General features: G+C 55.8%; 2 protein-coding genes across 7 annotated transcripts in view; one reads left to right on the forward strand and one right to left on the reverse strand.

Moving 5' to 3' along the window:
• The first annotated feature begins 329 nt into the window (after window positions 1-329).
• On the forward strand, window positions 330-3,797 carry MCRS1 (microspherule protein 1). Of its 2 annotated transcripts, none has more exons than XM_042796454.1 (14): window positions 330-430; window positions 884-1,013; window positions 1,144-1,282; window positions 1,379-1,537; window positions 1,658-1,767; window positions 1,855-1,963; window positions 2,057-2,195; window positions 2,294-2,369; window positions 2,502-2,530; window positions 2,680-2,772; window positions 2,873-2,955; window positions 3,063-3,150; window positions 3,246-3,373; window positions 3,461-3,797. In XM_042796454.1, the coding sequence occupies exons 2-14, from the start codon at window positions 904-906 to the stop codon at window positions 3,545-3,547; spliced, it is 1,350 nt and encodes a 449-aa protein (XP_042652388.1). In that variant the 5' UTR covers window positions 330-430; window positions 884-903; the 3' UTR covers window positions 3,548-3,797. The 2 variants fall into 2 exon arrangements, with proteins under 2 accessions (XP_042652388.1, XP_042652387.1); XM_042796453.1 differs by having other exon boundaries at window positions 363-476.
• Window positions 3,798-4,620: 823 nt separating this feature from the next.
• SPATS2 (spermatogenesis associated serine rich 2) overlaps window positions 4,621-23,430 on the reverse strand; it is a 30,756-nt gene continuing 11,946 nt past the window's right edge. For 3 of the 5 annotated variants that reach the window (XM_042796449.1, XM_042796448.1, XM_042796450.1), the window contains exons 3-13: window positions 18,533-18,612; window positions 18,143-18,251; window positions 17,158-17,207; window positions 15,748-16,006; window positions 15,289-15,501; window positions 13,985-14,120; window positions 8,591-8,649; window positions 7,768-7,877; window positions 6,349-6,451; window positions 5,801-5,988; window positions 4,621-5,611 (exon numbers count right to left, since the gene is read on the reverse strand). In XM_042796449.1, coding sequence (XP_042652383.1) covers window positions 5,336-5,611; window positions 5,801-5,988; window positions 6,349-6,451; window positions 7,768-7,877; window positions 8,591-8,649; window positions 13,985-14,120; window positions 15,289-15,501; window positions 15,748-16,006; window positions 17,158-17,207; window positions 18,143-18,251; window positions 18,533-18,612 — 1,583 coding nt within the window. In that variant the 3' untranslated portion in view covers window positions 4,621-5,335. Of the gene's footprint in view, window positions 5,612-5,800; window positions 5,989-6,348; window positions 6,452-7,767; window positions 7,878-8,590; window positions 8,650-13,984; window positions 14,121-15,288; window positions 15,502-15,747; window positions 16,007-17,157; window positions 17,208-18,142; window positions 18,252-18,532; window positions 18,613-23,116; window positions 23,188-23,430 lie in introns of those variants that run through there. The other 2 variants (XM_042796452.1, XM_042796451.1) reach the window with 2 other exon arrangements.

Raw genomic sequence — 23,430 nt, forward strand, 5'->3', positions numbered from 1 at the left:
GGGCGTGCCGCCATGATGGGTGCGGCGGCGGGGGGGTGCCGCCATGATGGGTGCGGCGGCGGGGGTGCCGCCATGATGGGAGTGGCCGTTTCAACGGACGGCGGGTGCCTACGCTGCCGGGGTCGGGGTGAGCCCTCTCTGCCCGTATAACGGGGGTCACCCCCGCCCAGCCGTCCCCCGACCCACCGGCAACGGCGGTGCGGAAAAAGAGGAGGCGCGGCCCTGCCCTTCGTCAAGATGGCGGCGCCCCGAGCCAAGATGGCGCCGCGCCGCAGAGTCAGCGGCGGCACTTTTAAAATGGCTGCTCCCGGCGCCGCTTCAGCGCGTGGGGCGTGACGTCCCACGGCCTTCCGGTGGGTTTACCGGAAGCGGCACCGGCCATGGAGGCGCCCGGGCCGAGGGTGTCGCGGAGCCTCCGCTCCCGGGGATGGTGAGACCGACACCGGCTGCGGGGGGGCCGCCCCCAGGACCCCCGGGTGGGGAGACGGGGCTGGGGGTCCCCCCGGCCGGGCGGGGTTCGCCCAGGGGACGGGCCTGCGACCCCCCCCATCCCCTGCCCGGTCTCCTCACGTATCCCCCGTCCCCCGCTGTGTCCCCCTATGCCCCCCCCATCCCCCCTTGTGTCCCCCCCCCCCCCCCCATTCCCCCTCTCTTTCCCACACCCCTCGCTGCCGTCCACACTCCCCCGTGGCCCCCCCCCCCCCCCCGCCCCCCCAAATTCTCACTCCCCCTTTCACTTCCCCCGTGCCTCCGCGTTCCCGGCGCCCCCCCCCCCTCCCCCCCCCCCTTGCAAAGCTGCACCCCCACGCTGTGATGAAGGAGGGGGGGGGTGGCAGCCGGGGACACCCCCCCCCCCCTCCCCAATCTCCCTTGTCCCCCGCAGACGCGCTGCTGCCCGGACTGATGGCGTCGGGCGCGACGAGCCGCTCCGAGGACGAGGAGCCGCTGGCGGGGCAGAAACGGGGCTCGGCCCAGGCCTCGGGGGCCGTCCCCAAGCGCCGCAGCTCCTCCCGGTACGCCCCGGGGCTCGGGGGGGGGTGGTGGAACGGGACGGGACGGGACGGACACCCCCGGGGGAGGGGGCTGCCAGAGCCCTGCCTGCCCGCCGCCACCGGGACTCGGAGCCGTCTTGGTTTGTGGCAGGTTCATCAAGAGGAAGAAGTTCGACGATGAGCTGGTAGAGAGCAGCCTCGCCAAATCCTCCAGCCGTGCCAAGGGCGCCGGTGGGGTCGAGCCCGGGCGCTGCTCGGGCAGCGAGCCTTCCTCCAGCGAGAAGAAGAAGGTGAGGGGCCGGCGGGGATGCCCAGGGGCTGGCAGGGGTCTGGGGAGCTCAGAGAGACCCCAAACCCACCCCCCCCCCAATTTGTGCCCACCCCAGGTCTCCAAATCTGTGTCCACCCCCATCGCACCCAGCCCGGTGCCGACCCCCGGCCTGGCCAAACGGATGAAGAAGAGCAAACAGCCCTTGCAGGTGACGAAGGACCTGGGCCGCTGGAAACCCGCTGACGATCTTCTGCTGATTAATGCCGTGCTGCAGGTACCAGCCCAGGAGGGGGGCTGCCTGTCCTCCGGGGACCCTTGTAGTGGCGGGGGGGTGGGGTGGGGGGGGTGTTTTTGCCACCGCTGTATTTTGGGGCTGTTCCTTTGCTTTTCCCAGACCAACGACTTGACCTCGGTGCACTTGGGCGTGAAGTTCAGCTGCCGCTTCAACCTGCGGGAGATCCAGGAGCGGTGGTACGCGCTCCTCTACGACCCCATCATCTCCAAGTGAGTGTGGGGCAGGCTCAGAGGGGCAGAGCCATCCCTGGCGGGGGGGTGTCTCACACCCCATCTGTCCCCTGCCCCCTCTCCCAGGCTGGCCTGCCAGGCCATGCGGCAGCTGCACCCCGAGGCCATTGCCGCCATCCAGAGCAAAGTGCTCTTCAGCAAAGCCGAGGAGCAGCTGCTCAACAAGGTGGGATCGGTAAGAGCCGGCGGGACGGGGGCTCCAGGGGGGGGGCAGGAGGCTCTCTGGGGGGTGGTCCTCAGTGCCACGTGTCCCCTCTCCCCGCCGCAGACCAGCCAGCCCACGCTCGACACCTTCCAGGAGCTGCTCCACAAGCACCCTGACGTCTTCTACCCCTCCCGCACAGCCAAGGCCCTGCAGCTCCATTGGCAGCTCATGAAGCAGTACTACCTGCTGGAGGACCAGACCGGTGAAGCTGGGAGGGTCCCCCGTGTCCCCTGTGTCCCCCCTGTCCCCCTCCCCTGCACCCCCCAGCCCTCTCACTCCCTCCCTTCCTGCTCCTTCCAGTGCAGCCGCTGCCCAAGGGGGACCAAGTGTTGAATTTCTCGGACGCAGAGGACATGCTTGATGACAGCAAGCTGAAGTGAGGGTTTTTGGGGGGGGCTGGGGGGGTGCGGGGTGGCACCGTGTCGACCCCAAGCTAAAGGGGGGGGGCTGGCAGGGAGGAAGAGGGACCGGGCTGGTGCCACCATCTCATCCTGCCTCTTTCCCCCAGGGATGTGCGGGACGAGGTGCTGGAGCACGGTGAGTCCAACCCGCTCCCAGCTGGGCAGCCCGAATTGGGGAGGGGTGCAGGAGGTGGGGGGAAGAGGCCAAGGACCCCCCCAGGCTAGGGGATGGGCATGTTGCCCCCCGGACCCCCCCCAGCTCCCTTCTCCCCCCCCCCTCCCCAGAGCTGACCGTGGCCGACCGGCGCCAGAAGCGGGAGATCCGACAGCTGGAGCAGGAGCTGCACAAATGGCAGGTGCTGGTTGACAGCATCACAGGTGAGAGCTGGGAGCTGGGAGGGGGCCCTGTCTGTCTGTGTGTCCTGTCCCTCCCCCCGCCCCATTTGTCTGTCCATCCTCTCACCCCTCCTTCCCCCAGGTATGAGCTCCCCGGACTTCGACAGCCAGACGCTGGCCGTGCTGCGGGGCCGCATGGTGCGGTACCTCATGCGCTCCCGGGAGGTGGGTGCAGTGTTGTGTCCCCCCCAGCAAAGCTCCCCCCTACTTCTCGGGGAGCCCCCACCGCCCCCAGCCCCCTGATGCTTCCATCCCCCCCCCGGCCCCCCCAGATCACGCTGGGCAGAGCCACCAAGGACAACCAGATCGACGTGGACCTGGCGCTGGAGGGACCGGCCTGGAAGATCTCCCGCAAGCAGGGTAGGGATGGGGCAGGTCTTGGGGGGCAATGGAATGGGGGGGGGGGGGGGGGGCTGCACTCCCCACCCCTCTCTGAGCCTGTACCCCCCTTCCAGGTGTCATCAAGCTGAAGAATAACGGGGATTTCTTCATCGCTAACGAGGGCCGGCGCCCCATCTACATCGACGGGCGCCCCGTGCTCGGCGGCAACAAGTGGAAGCTGAGCAACAACTCGGTGGTGGAGGTGAGCCCCGACACGGGTGGGGGGGCCCCGGGTGGGGTGGGGGGTCCCCCTACTTCACCTTCTGACACCACCCCCCCTCCCTCCCAGATCGCCAGCCTTCGCTTCGTCTTCCTCATCAACCAAGACCTCATCGCCCTCATTAAGGCAGAGGCGGCCAAGCTGGCGCAACAGTGACAAGGCGGGGGGGGGGGGGGGCTGCTCTGCTGGGTGCCCCCCCACTGGCCCTGCAGGGGGGAGCAGGGGTCCCCACAGCTCCCAGTTTGGCACTGGGGGGACCCCTGACACCCAGCCCCGCACCCAGAGGTTGTCACCTTCCAATAAAGTGTTTCCCCTGCCCCACTGTGGGGGTCCCTGGGGGCTGGGGACACCCTGGGGGGGGTGGGGTGGTCACGGGACCCCCCAGTTCTGCAACGTGTTCTTAAAATCACTTGATTATTGAAAAAGGGGGACAGGGGGTTCCACCCCTTCCTGTGGGGGGGGGAGTGGGGCAGGCAGAGGTGGGGAAAGGAGGGGCTGTTACATCCCCATCCCCTCTTCTTGGGGCTGGGGGGGGGCCCTGGGCCGCCCCCCATCAGTGCCAGCTCCAGGTTGGGCACATCCCGGGGCAGGGGGGGGGCTCCAGCTTCGCCCTGGGGCCACTGTGGCCCCCCCAAAGAGGCAGTGGGGGGCAGCTGTGGTGGGGAGCTCCCCCTGTGCTTCCCCCCCCCTCCCCGGGAGCCCCAGAATGGGTTGGGGGGCAGCCAGAGCGAGCTTTGGGCAGCTGGGGGGGTGGGGGGGCCCAGGGTTGGCTGCGGGGCGGGGGGTACCCCGAGCACCCCAAAATCCCCCCAGTCCCTCCCTGCTCAGGGGCTGGAGCCCTCCCAGTTCCCATCTACCCCCACCATGGACTGAGCACCCCAAAGCTTCCCCCCCCCCCACCTCCATCCCTGCTGGGGGGCTGCAGCACTCCAAGCTGCCTCCATCCTTGCTGGGGCGGGGGGGCGGGGACGGGGCACCCCGCCTTCCCCCCAGCCCTGCTGGGGGGGTCCCCGCAGCCCTTTGGGCTCCCTGTCGCCCTCCCTGTTCCCCACTGGGTGCATCGTTCCCGCTGCCCTGGGGGGGGGGGTCACACAGCAGCTGGGGAACCGGGACCCCCCCCCTCCCACACCCAGTGCTGGCTCTGCTGCGGTCCAGGGGGGCAAGAACAGGGCACTCTGGAGGAAGGGGGGGGTGTCAGAGGGAACTGAAATAAGGAGAAAACACCAGAATTTTGAAAGCTCAAAGTTGGGTTTCGTTTATTTAATTTGTTCAACCAGGTCCAGAGAAGTTTAGTCAAAAAGAGGGAAAGAAACGCCCCCCCCCCATCGTGAAAAGTTGGGGTTGAAGGAGGGGATGCGGGGGGGGGGGGCAGCAAAGCCAGGGAGCCACAGCCATGGATTGAGCACAGACTGTGACCATCGCACACCCCCCCTCCCCCCCCGGGGAGCGCCCAGGATTAGCTCTGCTAATTGGTATTGCTAGAAATTTAATTTAGGGAGGAGAAAGTGTGTGTGTGGGGGGCATGAATAAAATAAAGAAAACCCCAACCTAAAAACCAGAGAAAAGGGAAGAGTGGGGAAAAGTGTCACAGCCCGGAGAGGAGGGGAGCAGAGTCCTGCCTGTCCCCGGGGGGGGGAATGACACCCGCAACCCCCCCGGCTCGCCCCAGGCCCCAGCACCCGTCCTCGCTGCCAGCACGAGAGGTTGGTGCACAGAAAAAAAGGGGGAAAAAAAAAAAAAAAAAAAAGACTCGGGGCTGGGTTTTGGCCAGGGATTGTGCAGCCAAAGGTGATGCCTGGGGCGGGGCGGGGGGGGGCAGGCAGGATAGAAAAGCAGACGGGGAGGGGATAGAAGGGAAAGGGGTGGGGGGGGGCCAGGAAACAATGGCACAAAAACTGAGAAGTGTAAACTTTCCTTTGTTAGTGTCTCGGGGCGGGGGGGAGCTCAGGAGTTCGCTCCCTCCTGGCGACTGGCTCGGGGCTTGCGCTGGGGGAGCCCCTTGGTGTCTGGCCCAGGGGGGGCCGGGGGGGCGGCCCGGGGGGGCTGTGCCGGGGCAGGGCAGGTGCCTGGGGGCTGAGCGGGGCCAGGGCTGCCAGCAGAGGCTGCCCGGGGTGGGGTTTGTCGCCTGCCCTGGCCGGCCCGGGGGCGGTTGGCGGTGCTGGGGGGGCGCTGGCCCTGCGCCCTGGCCCCCCCTCCCGGCCTCCGGTTCCCCTGGAAAACCTGGAATAGAAGAGGGGGGGGGGGGCTGTGAGTGTGGTGCCCCCCCACGCTGCGACCTCCCAGTGCCACATCCCCACCTCCCCTTCCTGGGTTGGGGGGAGGGAGTGAAAAAGCAAAACACACCCCACTCCCCCCCCATTAAAATCTGCTCTGAAGCAGAAGCTCTGGGGGCGCGGGGGGAGCCGTTACCTCTCGCGCCGGCTGGGGGGGGCGGCCGCCGGCGCTCCCCCCAGCCCCCTCGGCCGGGGGTTTCTTGCTGAGGTTGGCAGCAGGGGCAGAGGCACAGGCGGGGGGGGTCTGGCTGGGACCGCTCAGCGAGGCGGCTGCGACGGAGCTGCACCGCGACCGGGTGGAGTAGCTGTTCTTTGGATGGGAAACTGGAAGAGAAATACCCGAGTCAAAAAAAAAAAAAAAAAAAAAAAAAAAAATTAAAATAAATGAGAGTGTTCTGCAGCTGAGACCTGGCTCATTCGGGCTCTGCACCCAGCGCTGCGGGGTGGAGGCAGCTCCCGCTGTCGAAGGCTGCGAGGGACAACTGTGTGTGAACTGGGACCCGTGCTTGGCAGCAAAGGGAACGGGCACGGCCCCCTCTCGCCGAGGGAGCAGCACAAAAGGAAAGGAAATACCCGAAGCAGAACGGTCCCAGCCTGGCTGTGAGCGAGTTTCGGGGCCCACGGGAAAGGTTTTGAGGGGGGATGCTGACACCCCGGCTTCTCCCCGACGCCCACCCAGCTCACCCTGGCCGAAGGAGGCGATGCTCTTCTTCAGCGCCTCGAGGTCGCACGTGAAGCGCGCCACCCGGCCCAGGTCCTCGTCGTACTTCCGTTCGCTCACAAAGTGCTGCACAGAAAAGGCAAAACGCGCACGGTCGGTCAGTCTGGGCATGGGAGCAGAAAAAGGGGGGTGGAAGCGTCCCGGTATGGCCCAGGAACAGGGAGCTGAGGTTGGGTGCTGCTTGAAAAAAAAAAAAAAAAAAAAAAGATGGTGAAGGCAGCGGGTTACAACAACTTGTGGAAATAAAAAAGCGGGTTTTTTTTCAGCCCAGCTCCAGCAGCAGGTTAACGGAGCCCAAGAGCAGCTCCGCTCTGTGAAATCAGCTCTCGGACACGCCGAGGGGCAGCGGGTTCCTCAGCCGCGCCGATCCTGCCGCGGCGCTGAGCCCTGCTGCTTCTCAAGCTGGGGTTTAATTGCTGCGACTTGGCGCTGACCTCTTGAGGCAGGAGCTGGGGCGTCGAGGCATTTGCCGGGCCGTGGGAGACCCACTGCGTGCAGGTTCCCCCCCCCATTTCGGGGGGGTGTGGGGGGGGACACACACAGAGGTCGGTCTGTGCCAGCGGGAGGTTGGTTTACACACCCGCTGCGAGCACAAAGCTGCGGCCCGGCCGCCTTCCCCGCTCTCTGCCAGCTCGCAGCAGCTGACAGGCGGGCTGCACGCACCGGGGTTAATGTTCGGATGACGGGTTGTTGGCTGAAAGGCAGCATTTTACAAACCAAATTAGGTGAAATGAAGATTCAGGAGGAGGTGTCCCCGCAGCGGAGCGAGCAGGGCGCTGGCAGCAAATTCGGGAACTACGGGCGCAAGGGAAGACTCGCCCACAACGCAAAATTGCATTCAGAAGTGTGGGAAAGCCAGGTTAGACAAAAAACGTGCCGCTGTTGGGAACTGTTAGGATTAATTGCCTCTAGAAGCTAAAGGAGTTGAAGCCTCGGGCCACAGGAGCTGACCGGCAGCAAACTTTCCGATCAAACTCACGCTGCACACACAGAACTCGTTAAATCCAGCGGAAACGAGTGGAGCGAAGAGGATAAGGACCGAGGAAACAATTCAATGAGGTAACTTCAAAAGGCGGCCAGGCCAGCGACCAAGAAAACCAGTAAGAAATCAAGAGAGCACTGACCAGAATTAAGGGATTGGGGTTTGGGATCGGGTGCTGGGTGGGCCGGGTATAACCAGGGTGCACAATCCCTCCCCGGAGGCACCCGGCTCGAGCAGCTCCGCGTGTCAGGTAAATAAACAGCTTATTTACTCAGCGGATTGGCGACTCGGCTTCTGCCCCGTGGAGGCGGCACCCGCCTAATCCCGCAATCCCTGTGCCACCCCGTCTGGCGAGGCCGGGCCGGGGCCGGAGGAGGCAGAACCGGGGTGAAAAGCTCACCTTTATGTCGGCCCTGAGCTCGACCAGCTGCTCCTCCGACATTCGCACCGCCACGTCCGTCAGCTTCTTCAGGGCTTCCGCCTTCTTCTGGCGGCTGACCAGGATTTCCACTGAAAACCAGAGCACGCAGCTTAGGCAGCGTCGACGCCGAACCGGGCAACCCAGAGTTAAACCACCCCGGCACACAGCACCTTCTTGGTAAACACGGGGTTCCCTCGAGACCCCCCCCCCCCCCAAGCTCTGTGCCAGCTGCACAGCAGCCCCCGCCGCTCCCCCCCCCGCAGCCATTTACGTCTCCAGACACAGACGGAACCTGAGCTGGAAGCTGACTTGACCAGGGGCCCCGGCACGCAGCTCTGGAAGAGGTTCTGCCGCTCCCCCCAGGCCAACCTGCTTCCTCGGCACCCCCAAATCAGCGGGGCCCGGCGCCGCTGTGGATGTCCCCGGGGATCACTTTCCACCCGCAGCAGCCGGGCCGAGAACGCCCTGCCCAGCTCCCCGGGAACGCTGCGATCTCCAGGAACGGCCGCCCGTGGAAGAGAGCAGTTTCCATCCCACCCTCCAAGGAGGGCGCAGAGCAGCGGCCTCAGAGAGGACGGCCCGTGTCAGGCCACGAAAATAATCTAGTCATGATATACACGGCTAGCTCAAGCCACAGGGCGAGTTCCGTCTGGGTGCAGAGCCACGCATTTAGGAACAACATGAACAGGGGGGTCAAGCAGAAAAATCTGCCTGGAGAGGGGCTGGGGGATGTTTCTGAAGAGTGCAGCAACACCGGCAGCTCTGCGGGTGGGCGTCGGTGGTGGAAAGACAAGAGTCTTACTTGCTTCTGCTTTCACTTTGTCCATTTCGGCCAGCAACGCCACCTCGCGATCCATAAGGCTGGGGAGGGGGGGGGAAATACAGGAAAAAAGGGAAGAGATTTAGTGTTAAACAAAGAGAACAAGGCGATCTCCCGGCGAGAGGGTTTCGGCCCACGGGCAGGGACCGGCAGATGGCAGCAGGAACCCGTCGTGCCGCGCCGGGCCCGGCTTTGTTCTTGAACCTGGGGAGTTGTGCTGGCTCTGGCGTTAGGACTCGCTCAGGCTCGGGTCAGCGCGGAGCAGCGTTCCCGACAAGCCACCGGGTACCTGGGTCACCTCACTCTGACACAGAAGTCGGAGCCACCTTGGCAAGGGGAGCGGGAGCCGCGCTGGCGGGGGAGGCCGCGCGCCGCCGCCAGACTTTATCACCAAAGGAAACCAGGGCACGAGGGTTTAACGAGTCAGAGCACAGAACTACTGAGCGGCAGGGCAGGGCAAGGAGCTACAATAGCCGGACTCCGGGCATTCAGGCACCCGGCCCCTCTCGGGGGCCATGTTGTGAAGGCAACACTCTGCTCTTCCGCCCCCGGTAGCGTATTTAAACCAACCAAACTGTCCCACTGAGCCAGAAACCTGAATTCTGGTGCTTCTCGGGAGGTGTGTGTTCCCTGCTGATCCCCACGGATCCCTGCAGGACCCACACGAGAGCGTGCGCACCCCGCACGCAGGGCAGCGGGCACATGGACACGACCTCCAGCCGGCTGCCGCTCACCTGCAGCCACCCAGGCCCACGATCCAGGAATCTCTTACAGCCTGAGGATTTTTTTTTTTTTTTGGGCTACAGACAGCACACCTGAGTGGGTGACAGCGAAGGATCTCCACTCGCCAGGAGTGCCTCAAGTGTGTCTGTTGCCATGAAACCACAATTCCCCCGGGCATCACGGCGGCAGCTTTTACGCCAGCAGAACCGCACAGCTACCGGCTGGGCAAATTTAGCAAATGGAGGCTGTCGAGCACCCCCGGGTAAGGCAGAGCACCCAGGGAGCTCCCCGTCACCGCACAGCCCGTCCAAAGAGGGCTCCTGCCCCTGGAGAGGCGCACACCAAGTAACTCGGGTTATAATGGAAGCAGGAAAGGAAACACCAGTCCTCCCATTCCAGACAAGGGCAGGTACTGGTCGCAGCGCTGTTCTTTGCCCTGAGGAGCCCAGACCTTTGCAAACACCCTCCCTGCAAATGCTTCTTTTGTGCTTCCCTCTAAGCTACACCTCCAGCGTCCCCAGCCAGCCCCGCAGCTCACCTTCCCTCGGCTGCTGCCGGCAGCACTCGACATCCAGCCTATTAATAGGGTTCATTTCAGTTTCTGCTCTCTAAATATAAAAGCAGAGTCTTCCTCTCGTGTGTTAGCTGTAGGAGACTTGCAGCGCAGACACGAAACGGTACTCGGAGATACCAGCACTGCACAGGGTCAGCCCTTCAACACTGACCGCACGCTTCTTTCAGTGAGAAAGGTTTGCTTGAAAATGGGAAGAATACTTATTTTAGCGACCATCTGAAAGGGAAACCACAAAGCATCTGAAATGCAAACTCAAACCACCGCTCCCGCTCCTCTGCATGTCAGAGCGGGCTGAGGCAAGATCAATTTAAACAATTCCCTCTGAACAGCAGCTTTGACATTTGGCTTCTTCTGTTGATTTATCGCTCTGTCCATCTGCCTTTTCAGGGCAGGAATTGTTTCTGCTCGTAGCACAGCAGGGGCCTGATCCAGGTCAGGCACTCTCAGCCCAGCTGCACAAATACAACGGCGTGTGTCGAAAGCGACGCTAATAAGACTTCACCTTCTTTCCAGCCGTCCCCAGAGCAGCTCAACCTGGCTTTGCCACGCCGACGGGCAGGGTGAGGGCAGATACCCCTGCTGCCTCCTGCCCAGAGCCACAGCATCAGCCGGAATCCCCCCCCCCTGCCCCCCCGCAGCTCGGCAATACGGGTGCAAACGCGGCCGTAATGGCTCATTCAAGCGGGGGGGGGGGGGGAACAGCAGCAGGACGGGGTTGTGCTACACCTTACCCCAGCGCCTCCTCCCTGAACACACAGGCACACACCCAGCTGCTGCCGAGCCAACACCCACTTTATATGGGCCATTCTGGGCTTTTTCTGCCAGGCTGCAGGCACACGCACACACCTTGGCACAGATCAAGGCTTGCATCTCTTTGTAATTTAATTTACTCAGCGGAGCTCAGCTGGAGTCCTTTACCCAATTTTACAGTTGGGCTGGCTGAGGAACAGAGGTCAAGTGGCTTTGCCTGGGGTTCGCGTGACGACTCGGATCAGACCCCACTGCTCCTCTATCCTGCACAGCTTCTCGTCAAACAAACTCACTTCCTTCTGCTGGATCCGTTTGGAAACGCGCCCGCCTTTCTCGACTGCCCTGTCCTGGAATGAGGTCCGTGCAGGAGCGGGCCTGCATCTGCCAGAAGGACTGGGCTTTAAGAAAGGACATTTAAGAAGTGCACAAGGGAGATAAAGGGAAAGCAGATGAACTGGTAACTGCTAAAGATGAAATAATGCTGAATACTTGGTTGCAACACAGCCATCAGAAGACATGCTCTCAGCTGCAAGGCAGCTCGGTCGAGCGGTGCCTGCAAGATGTTGTCTGGTCGTGGAAGACCAGAGCCGTTTGCACAAGCCCGCGAAGGGGTTTGGGGTCAGTCCTCCTCAGGGCTGAAGCACACCGATCCCAGAGACTGACGGCAATCCAAGGTGGCTGGAAGCGAGCCTGGCAGCTCTGCCACCAGGAAGGCAGGGCGAGCGCAGCGGCGATCTCAGCAGCGAGAAACCTCAAACTCTGCCCGCGCCCGGCTCAGCATGTGGCGCTGAAGTCGAACTTACCCACACCACTCTCAAAGGCTCGGGGGTTTTTTGCCCTGTGCGATTTTCCCTGTCAGCAGAGAGCAAAATATTCAGGAAATTAAGGGCTACCAGAATTCCCTAGTTCAGGTTACTCAGCCATCTCCAGCCCAGAGGAGCAAGCCCTCTCAAAATAGGAAACCAAAGCAGCCACTGCTCCCTCTGCCACTCAGACAGGGTGGATTCCAGAGACGGAGATAGGCGCGACCCCAGCATTAGTCTCCTCCTTCACCCTCCCCTACCTCCAGATCACAGGTCTAATACAAGCACATTGTTTAGCAAGAGAAGATGAAGGTCAAGAACTCTCGGAAGCCTTACTGGTTAAAAGGACATCTGAAGGGCAGCCCTGACAGGCAGAAGTTAAACCAGTCCCGGCTTTGCTACTTAAATATCCTGTTTCAGTTGAACAAACCTGCTTTTAACCAGGTTTTCCTTTGGTAGAAAGCCAGCTGGAGAGGCAGTTCAGCAAGAGGATTTAACTATCGGATCGTGCCTTGTGCTGTGGGACTGAAAAATGCACTAATTATTCTCGTGAAGGGAGTTGGGGAAAAAAAAAAAAAAAAAAAATTGAAGGTACAATTTCCATCTCTGCTCACCGGCGACTGCATCACTTTCGGGAAAAGGAAAGTGAATCTCTTTCTGCGGAGCCGAACAGCCCCGGCTGCAGAGTCACCGCTTATCGACTGCGCAGAGCCGGCATCCTGCTGCGCAGCTTTCACTTGGCATTTGTCGAAGGAGGGTCCCGGTGGCCCCGTTCCAGGCCAGCACTCGCCTCCCTGCTCACGGAACCGCGCGTCCTGCTTCACCCGCTGCCGGCTCGGCTTATCGGAGCAACGCTGCGGGACCGGACTTGAGTCTTTAACCTTTCCGAACATGACGCAAGTGTTTTATGGATGATAACATAAGTCAAAGGGCGAGGAATTACTTATAGGGAACCAGACACGTTAGCCAAAAGCATGACATTTTCCATAGAAGGGAGAGGTCTTTACAGATGTTGTAGCTGTGTGGAGAGGCAGACAACAAAAACTTAACAACAAAAACCCACTGCATACAGTGATAACGCTGAATCAATCAGTATCGACTCAGCGGACAAAGACACTAACAAAGTAAGAATATTCATAAAACCAAACTTGAGTTAGGGCTACAAACCCCTCAGCTACTGACAGGTTAAATCCCCTCACACTGAAGCTTTTCCAAAAGACGGGAGGTGCTGGGAGCTCCACATCCAGCTTCAGCTTGGACACGACAACTCTTAGCAGAGAAACGCAGGTCAGGGCACACAGACACCTTTAACCCTGCCCCTCCGGTGTGGTCTAGTCTCCTCAGGTAAGTTTAAAAGTCATCTATACAGGTTTTCGCCACTATTTTTAGCACACACTGAATTTAAGTACGGGACAGCATTCCACTGACTTCAGGAGAGCACTTCCTGGTGGCAAAGTTCGACACAAGTGTGAGCACGAGAAAGAGCCCACACTGAGCTACTGGGTTTGGTAAAAGGCTTCGGAACCCAGCTCTCCACATCACTCCCACTAAAGAGGCCACATACACTTTTCAGACATAGACAGCTTTCGACACAGATTTGCAAGTTTGCCAAATATCTAGTTTAATCCTTCAATGCGACAGCAGCATTTTAGTTACTTGTCAAATGTTACTCACTTCAGGCAAGGAGAACTCTCTGTGCAGTTTCTTATGAATAATTCTTTACCGAAAGCAATCATATTTGTATCACCAAGAACAATTTCTCAGTAATAGATTCAATCAGGACAGAGAGTGTATCTGATGGTAGGCCTTTCAGAATATCCTCTTAAAGCACTTATCCAAACCAATAAAGATGTTCATTAAAAAAAGACCCGATTACACTCGTAGGGAACATCATGCACAGTATTAAAAGCTTGGCTTCAAACAGGGGAAGCAATGCTGCACAGGATGATCTTCGATGTGTACTTATACCTACAAAAGGATCCGTCTCTTCCATGTTATACTCAACCACGACTTCAAGATTTTAAATATGAATGTTGGTTTCTAAAAGGCACGTGCTGCTGCGCCCTGAGGCCCCAGCAGCTCTCCTTCCAGCCCGGCTAGTATCAGCACCTAACTGACAGCATGCTACCTGGCGAGTTCCTCACCTTATCTGCGTCTAACACGACTTTATGATGGTCAGGACAACTGTCTTGTACAGACACGGAGCCCCAGATCATCAAAGACCCCGACGGACAGACCGAAGCCTCCAACAGTCCATTACCAGCCCACCGCACGTGTGGTGCGGCAGCTCGAGCGCGGGCCTTGCAACGCTGCCCACGAAGGCGGCTTCTGAAAACCGCAGAGAACGCGGCTTTCAGCTCCGGTTTATTCTTCACGACACGCCGACCTCCCCGCCGCTGACGACCAGTGCTTGGGCGGTCGGGCAAACCCAAGCAAGTCATTAACCTGACTGGAAAGCTGACATCTTATTCCAAATGTATTGGTCTTAAGCTTTAACACCTGGCTCTGCCCCTACATTTAACTTACCTACTCTGCAGTTCAGCAAAGACCTGCTTCATCTTCTTAATGGAAGCATCCATTTCCTCCTTCACCACAACCCGGTACCGAGCCAGTGAAACGGTGCAGCGCTGGAGATCCTTCACTGATTTTTCAATATTAGAACCTACCAAGAGACAGAGTGAACTCAAACAGCCATGTCAATCACACTGCTAAATCCTCCCAGCAGGGATAAATCTAAAGATGGCTTTCCCACTTATTTTAAAACTATACACGGCTTGGTTTTAAATTTTTCTTTCCCTTCCCCATTACAAAGGCGCTCGGTTCAGCAGGGACAGTTTGAGAGATTTTCTTACCAGGGAAAGTTTTCCCAAGGCTTGTAGAATTTCCTTCTAGGGGCAGGGATGTCCCTCCACATTTTCAAATACATGAGAGAAATGAAATGCATCTCTGAGTTGCTTCTGTGCTAGGGACCGGAGACAAGTGAAATGCAGTCTACTCGAAAGACCAACACGCCATAATCACTAAACGATATGAAATGACTGTTTCCCTGGGGAAGGGAATTATCTCAGAAACTAAAATTAAGGCTATTTCCTCAAACCAGGAGAGGAAAGGACTGGTTATCGCTGCCAAGGTTAGTCCCTGTGGCTCAGCTTGCCAGGCAAGTACATCACCTTGCCCACGCTCTGGAGCTGCTGGAGTGCAGTTGCCCCCTGCCAAGCTACATTAACAACGCCCTGTTACAGCCTTCCCATGCAGCAAGGAGGTGAACTACCACCACCCCACCTCCCCAAGCCAACTATAATAGCGGCCATCACAGTCGGGGTCTCTGAGGTCCCTCCTGTCCCCACTTGTTATCGTAAGAACTCAGCTGTGGAGAAAACACACAACAGAGGAAAAAAAAAAAAAAATCCAGTAGAAGGAGACTGTCACTTCTTGTAACAGGACTGGTCCGAACTTCTGGCCTTTCGACAGATTCTCACAAAAGATGAGAAACAACCTAAAGGCTCTGTGATGGAGCACTCAGAAGAATGGGCTAAACATATGCAGCGAGACTGGCCGCTTCCTTCCCTGCTCCTCTCACACATACGGGTTTGCTGCTCCAGGCACTACATCTAAACTGCTGTCAAGATTCCTGCTGTGCGTAGGGAAGAGGAGGAGTAGAGCGCGAGTTACTGGCCAGATAACAAGCAGCACGTTAGCTCGCATTAAAATCAAAGTCCAGGATGCCTCAGCACCGTGTCTGCCAGTGACACCACAGAAGAGGCAGCAAGAACTTGGCCAGCAGCAACCTGCCCTGACACCGGAGAGCGCGCAGGCCCTCGGGGCCTTACCTAGCTTCTTGTTCGCGGGTGAAACTGGAACGTCTTCCAGCCGCGTTAAAGACAAGGACGCAGGAATCAAGTTGCTCGCTGTTGATCTGGACAGAGACCTGCTAGCGCTCCTCTGCTCAGGCCGCTGTCTAAGAGACGAAGGGCTCTGGGAAGGATGCATGATGAGCGATTTTGTGTCAAAGTCTGCTATTCCATTCTCTAGTTCAGGCACTGCTGTAGAAAAGCACACTCGTTTAAAGGGGAACGCGGAGAGGACAGCAGAACACTGACCGCCTCTTTACCACAACAAGCAAAGAACTCAGAAACCAAGGTGAGCTGCTCTTTCCTGAAGAGCCATCCAAACAACTCAGTACTCAAAGCTGACCCAAAGCAGAGGAGGAACAGGAAAGGGCAGGAGGCAGCTCCTCTGCTTTTTCAACACGTGGTGCCCGTCTCCTGCGCTACTGTACAGAGACTAACCTGTTCTATCAGGCATGTCTGGTGCGGCCGCCTCACAATCCTCCAGCTCTCTGGCATCAATTGAAAGTGCATCCAAACCTTCGCTGAGCGAGTCCACAGACTCCGTGTCGTGGGCACAGCCGTTGACATGGAAACCGTTAATTCCACCCTTCTCTGAGTTTGCCGACTGCTCCTCTTCAGTGGACACCAATTTACCGGGGTCTGGGAGGCCAGGGCTCGATTCAGCTTGCGGTTTCGGTTTGGTTTTCTTCTTCTTGTTCTAAGGATTAGGTATCCACACCACAAAAGGGGGGAAAAAATGTTAAGCTTAATTCCTGAAGGGAAAATTAAGCTTATGCTTACTGGCTGAAAGTAGTTGAATTAAATGCTTTTTCAGCCAGCCTGGCTGTTGATCCTATTAACAGTAGGAGGGATTTATTCAACAATGAAGACAGATATAGTGGCATTAATGAGGCGTGAATACATTATCCTCTCCGATGGTGTGCCAACAAGAGCAATGGTTATCAGATGAAGGCTGCATAGCCGATGGGACACGGCGGAGGGGTTTGTGGCTGCAACCCACAGCACCAGACGGGTCGCTTCTGGGGGTGCTCACTGGCACCGTGCAGCTTCTGGGGTGCTCTGCTAGACCCTGCTCTGCAGAAACTGCCCTCCTTTCCCAACGCAGGGCTACTCAGCCACATTTTTTCCCTCTCCGTTTCATACTGGTGCTTTTCACGTATTCAAAGGAGTACTTTTGAATAATTATGATTTTACTCTTGTCCTGGTGGATTTAGACATTATAATATCAAGCACTGAAACCTTGCAAATCTTTAGTTAACCCTTTCACAGAGGTCTGAGCAAAGAACTAGGCAAAACACTCAAGAAAGCTTACATGACAAAGAAATATATTTCCACAGAGCTCAGCTTTAAACGCAACTGTTCAGCTCCAAAGGTTACCAATGAAAAATGGAACAGCATGACTATCTGAACAGTGAATTACAGAGCTCTGTTGAAATAAATGGACCTGGATAAAGATTTACTTCAGTGTGGGGCTCTGTGTGTGGATTAGGGGTCCTGGAAAGGGTCAGCAAAAGAAAAGCGACTGCAAGGACAGAAAGTCTAGAACCTGTTTTTCAGATGCTACATTCAACACAATGTGTCCGACAACTAAATTAAACACAAATGTGGTGAGAAGATGATGTTTACAACTTGCACTGAAGTTACGGTGTAAATCACTGCCCTGAACAGCGAGGCACCCGATAACCCAGTGATTATCTCTGTGCATCAGTTCTTCTAACATCAATATACACGTTTGCTCTTTCGTTTCTTTTCCATCTAAATCATGCGGAATGTCTACTGTTCTCTGTAGTCTAAATCCTCAAAACAAAAAGATAAATGCCTTAGCAAAGTGTATTTTAAAAGTGTTACCTTTTTTTTGCCTGTTACAGTCCATTCTTTCAGTACTTCGCTGGCATTGCCTGAAACAAAACACAGCAATGAGCAGTGAATAAGGCATCCACCCCGGTTCTTTCCCCGTCACATGGAAGTGCCTCCACACCTGGAGCCAGCTGTAACACCTCCTGCAGCTAAGTTTCAAATCTCTTAGTTGATGTAATAAAAGGCATGGTTTCATTTCTGCTTTGGGAACGCGCTGCTGAAGGGGACTACTCCCTTACAACACATTGTCAGTTCTTTCCAAGAAAACAAAAAAATAATAAAGAACACCTTTCCTCTGGCTCTGTCACAGTAAAGGTTTAGGTACTGGGAACCCTGCTGGAACATGCTCTGAGCGCAGAGGTTGCGTTCAGGTCAGGTATCTGCTGGCCTTCTCTCCCCAGAGCCCCCGACCGCGTCACCGACTGGGTGTCCACAGTCTGAGGAGCAGCTGCCGAACCTCGTGCAGGCTGGAGGCAAAGCGCAGGCGTCGGCGATGGCCAGCACAGAAAGGAGAGCTGCAAAGCTACCGGCACCGTCACCAGCAGCTGCCTGTTTTGCCAAGGTCAGAATATCCATCTAACGCAGCACGCCAGGCAGACCCAAAAAGAAGATTGGCGAGCTACGTTTCAAAGTACAAACAGCAGCTATCGAAGCTGAAGACACCCCCATTCTGTACACGTGACCAAGAGTTTCTGTAACCGAGCACCAAACCTCCTTTATCTAAAGAGCTATCAAGTGCTTATCTCTGCCTTGACCTCTAGTTGAACAAATACCAGCTAAACCTTGGGAAGACAATCATCCGTTAGTTATCTGTGTGGATAGAGCCCGTACTTGGATGTGCTGAGAAGCCCCACGAGCTTCTGCTCCCTGGTGTACTTACTGCACACAGGCCACCACTGCTTCAGAAGCGGGTCCATAAACACGGTACGTACGAGTCATGAAGCCACAAACCCCGCCAAGAAACCGCTGCCGTTACCTTCCATAAAGGCTTGCACCGTTTTGTCCACACAGTTGTCAAAATGCTGCAGCACAAGGACAATCTCGTTGTTGCTCCTGTTGGGGACTATCGCACGCACCGCGCTGATCTAGAGGGAAGGAAACAGGGTGACATGTGAACCATTTGCTTTATCCCACACGGACCCTACAGCAACCCTCCTGCAAGCAGTCTGAAAATCGTAACCGATGACTTCCTTATAAAACTTTAATGTGCCAGGACGATTTAGCCTGAATAAAATTTTGCTTTTGACAGAGCTGCAGTTAGCTCCCAGACAGAAACATATTTCATCTCAGAGAAGAGATGAAGATATAGTGTTCACGAGCTCTTCCACGGCACGTGGTGAGTTAAAGTCTCAGAAGACACATTTACCTTCTCCTTCATGTTTTCAAAGGTTCCTCCTTGGGCCATCACAGTATTGGACTGCACATCAAAAATAAACCCAGACGGATCTGTGAAGACAAAGGAGAGGGAAGCTCTCTTCTGAACAACAGGCATCGAGAGACATTTAGAAAGATATGAAGCAGGAGGTCAGCTCTGAGTTGTTACTTTGCCAAGGAGAAAATTGAAATCCTACAAACGTACGGTGTTCGCTGGCTAGTTCTGTCCTATGGTTAGCAGAGGATTATTAGCTGCTGAGTAAACCGGATGGTATCCCTGCCTTGTTCAAGACCAGATTCTGTTTAGCCAGGTAGCCCCAGCTGACTCTGGTTTGCCAGTGCCCCCCACTGAACTCAAGAAGCCGATTCAGTCCTCAGCTCTGAGTCAGTCTAAACCAACCAACCATGGGTCAAAACCGCAAGCCCAAAACCACAAGCCCCAACAGGGCTGGAGCGGAACGGGAGATTGCTGAAGCCAACCACACCAGTATTGCTCCTCCATTTCCATCTCAATCTTTGACTGAGCCCGGCAATAAAGAGTTAACAAAAGCGCTAGAGCCTTCGAGCAGTGTGGTTAACAATTTCCTCCACCTGGAGGTACAAATGGCAAGCAGACTGATAAATGGGTTTGAAGATCCAGCAGCTTGTGTTCCCTGCCAGCTATGATCTCCAAGGTAATGCTTATATGTTCCAAAAGAGACCCATAATTGAGACAGCCATCACCAACAGGTTTGCTCCCTGCCAGCGAGCAAAGGTCACATAAATCTACAGGCCCTCTTATTTCACCAAGAGATCCTTACGAGTGCCTGGCATCACAAAGTCGCCCTCGATTTTCCTGCCAGAGGTCTGAGCAGGCTAAATTTCAGGTTTGCTAAAGAAAAGGGATATATAGCTGTCCACAGATGTGCTTTACTACGACAGAACACGTCTCAGACCGGTATTTTAGCCACATCTGGCCTCAGGAAGAACAGGCATCCCTGGGCAGGGGCCGAGGGCAGGACCCCGGAGGTTCCTGCACCACCGAGCCCTTTCCAGGGAGCCCACACAAAAGCCCCCGGCAGATTTCCTGGGAGGGCATTTGCTCACACGTGCTTTGATGCCCCGAGCCCCGCACAGAGCCAGGGAAGCACAAGGCCCCCGGTTCTCCTGCAAAGCTCCTCCAGTGGGTTTGTACAGCTGCTGCTGCCCCGTGGCTTTGGGGACCGCCCGGGGGAAGGGACACTTCCAGCAGGCCAGGGTGCTCTGCGGGGACGCTCGCTCGGTCGCTGCCCTTTCTGCTTTAGCTCAGCTGATATTCCAAGCTGCTGATTCATGTTCTTACCCTCACCTCCTCTAAATAACTCGTACGCGATTTTGAGACACACCATTGACTTCCGCCGTTCCCAGACATTGATGTAGCATTTAAACCGAGATGCTTCCAAATACAGTGACAGAATTGTGAACATGATGGAAAGGTCAGCCTCTTATTAAGGCTACAGATGAACGGTTAAATTCTTCCTCGCGCCATCCTTACCCGTTTCAGCCCCATGAGCGAGATTTTCTCAAGTTTCCCAAGCTCACAGAAGTTCCAGTTACCAACTTTCTAGTCCTTAATCTTGTAAATGGCTTTCAGACTCCCATCACCGAGTGAGAATTAGCAATCTTTTTTCAAAATCTTCATTGCAGAGCAGCCACCAAGGACCCAGGTGCCAGGAAAGATGAAGTTCAGCTCCCCCATGCAGCACATTTTCTGCTACTCAATCCCATCCCTTTCCCACAACTCCATTTGCGCTTGGCCTTACAGGGGACTGACCTTGTCGGCACCTCGCTCCCAGCTGCTTCTCCAGCTTCCAGTCGCTTCGCTACGGCCCAAGTCCTCCTGGTGTTAAAATGTTTATCATGCAAAAATTATGCGACGGAGACTACACGGTATACATTTGATATTGCCCTTGAGCACTCCTGAGCATCATTAAAAGGGCTGCTGGCACTCAGGTCTCCTGTGACAGTGGGCATTTGCAAGAAGGGACAGAATTTTAAATGCTCATGCCCGCATGGACAGAAGTCTGGCGGCCACCAGTGACTTCAAGATTTTTGAATTAACAACCTTGTGGGAAAGGAAAGCTCCTTCCCAAAGCCAGGGCTCAGACTTTGCATGTCATGTCTGACACGACGAGTCAGTCAGACTCTCAGACTGATCTCTGTTGCATTAAAACACACACCATGCAGTGCTACCCTGTTGATTTGATGTGATAAACCCCAGACACAACGCCAATGGCCTTAATTGCCTCTCTGTTCATAACTGCATCCTCCAGAAAAATGAGGTGGTAAGAAATCATTCATCCCAAATCATTTACTGTTGTGTTTCAGTGATACTTATTGGACTGAACAACACAGGATCTCTTAAATAGAAGCACTAACAATGCCAGGAAGAATCCAGCCTTCCAAATATCAATCTTTTCCTCCATAACTCCACTAAATCAGTCCTTTCTGTATGAAACACGTGCAAGAATTAAAACTACGGGCCTAACAAATGCCTGCTCCGCTTCCTGGGATGCACGAAATAAAACAACTTCACAGCTGACACCTCAAGGAAGTCGAAACAGGAGCCGCTGTTTCCCCCTCAAGCCCCCAGGTCAAGCCAAGCCGAGTCCTGGCTCACATCTGAGCCACGGCAGGCAGTCATTTTGGATGGAGACACCAAAAAAAAAAAAAAAAAAAAAAAAAAAAAAAAATAGAAGCACCACCCTGACAGCTACGCAGACTTTGTCCCAACCAACGTCACAGAGCACACTTCACAAAAGCATACAGCGAAATTAGGTGTATGCATTCAGCTCCTGACCCCATCCAGCACGTGAGCCCCACCACACCCACATGCCAGCTCACAGAAAGTTTGCACAATGAAATAGCAAATAAAACTAGAAAAAAATCCTGCTCCAAACACCAGGCTCATCCTCCTGTGCCAGCCGGGATACTCGCAGGCCGACGGCTTTGGGGAACTGGACAGCGTATTCGCTTAAAGCGCCATGCAATCAAGATTGAGTTAAACTGTGAAACATTTATAGACTCTGTGGCTTTTCAGGTCAACAGTAACGGCACCGGCTCTCCCAGGGATAGCACGGGAGACCTCAGCTAATGTGAAATAAAAAGCTCTTAAAGAAATGGCACCTCGCTGCTCGCTCAGAGCATCTCCAATTTGCTCTAATTACAAGCATCTTCAGCAGTCCCTGCGTTGTGAGAATCGGAAGACATCTGTGCCCAGGACTGCAGAGGTGACTGGACAGGAATTAATGCACCTTCCCAGGATGGAGTCAAGAAGCCAGAATATCATTATTCTATCAGTCTGTGCTTGCAGTCATACCGTCACACCAAAGTGTCCACAAATATTGGGGAAAAATAAAAATAAAAATCAGGATTTCCGAAAACAGGGCTACATAGGAGACTACATCTGTGGGAGCCTTCTGTGGTTTCACGGCTCCCAGGGTGTCAGGCTTTGCACCTGAATCAAACAGACCACCACGGGCTGCATTTCACATCTCTCACATCCTGCTTTTCCTTACAAATTACATCAACACATACTGCTATTTTTTTTCCCTTGTAAGAACTGTTCTTGCTAACAGGCAACAGAGGTACCAGTGCTAAGCTCACTCTTCGCAAATGAGAGAAGAGTAAGGACTGAACTGGGGTCAGAATCAATATTCCTGGGTTTGCTGTTGTCCAGACGTTTCACTGATACCGTGAAAAAACTACATCGAAACACGAACTTTGTCCATAATCCAAGGGGAGGAACATCACTACCACACACCACCCTAAGCCCTCCCTTCCCCAAAATACACTGGGGTATTTGAGCAGGTCTGTTGAGTTACTAAGCTCAATTTCTGTCCCTGCTTGCAGCCCAGGCACATTCAAAGTCGGAGTTTGGTACCTCAATCAGCTGTTGTGGAAACTATTTGAATGCTCCAAGGACAGGCCTGTGATATTCCTGCAGCGCACAGCCAGCCCACGGAGGTGGCAGCTGCACTTCAGAGTTTTGTCTCAACAAGAAATGCCACTTTCCTGCTTATTTTCTCAAACAGATTTCAAGAGGCCAAGCACGCAACACGGCCTTCTGGGTCCAAACCTGATACAGGAAAGTGATCGGTTCACCAGGGCGTGATTACAAAAACACTTGCTGTGTTTCAGGAGGAGTAAGGATACACAGGCAAGAGATGGGCTCACAATTTGAAGAATTCATTCTGAGGTGAGCAAAGCCAACCTTCCAGACACCCGATCTCCAGCAGAAGCTGGATGGCAGTGGAAGAGTCACCCCTCGTGTTAACGCAGGCTGCCTTCCCAATATAAGGCCACGCTCACGTAAGGGCTTGGAAAAGTGGGGGGAAAAAAAAAAAAAAAATTAAGTATGGTATAAAAATTAACTTCTTGCAAATCAACTAAATTATACCCGCAGTTATGCTGCTAAGACTGGGCATTTCTGCTGACACAAAAAGCAGGTATTTTTGCCGCAAAGGCAACGACTCGTTGGGACACAGCTCTCCGAAGCGCCGGCGGGCAGGGGAAACCCCTGGGGTGCTGGTGCAATTGTCCCCGCGGTGTCACCCACCGGTTCAGCCACCGCAGGCACGCTGCCGCTTCCCGGCCACTGTCACGGCTCCGGTTCTGACCCGCGCTCCGCCTTCTGCTGCAGGCACACAAGCAGCGAAGCAAGGCCATCAGCTTTCAGCGGGGCTAAGGCAGCGAAGCCAAACAGAGAGCCATTAAGGTAATTCAAACTGCAGGACAGTCTTCACCCTCCCAGCTCATTTCCATCTACACATAAAAAATGAAAAATTAAATTAAACCTGCGTGTTTTCAGAGCATCACACTCAGCAGAGGGACGCAGCTGAAGTTCCCATGAATTCCTGGCACCACCTGCAT

Source organism: Tyto alba, unplaced genomic scaffold (genome assembly GCF_018691265.1).
Source record: "Tyto alba isolate M040663 unplaced genomic scaffold, T.alba_DEE_v4.0 Super-Scaffold_23, whole genome shotgun sequence".
In the NCBI taxonomy this organism is placed as follows: domain Eukaryota; kingdom Metazoa; phylum Chordata; class Aves; order Strigiformes; family Tytonidae; genus Tyto; species Tyto alba.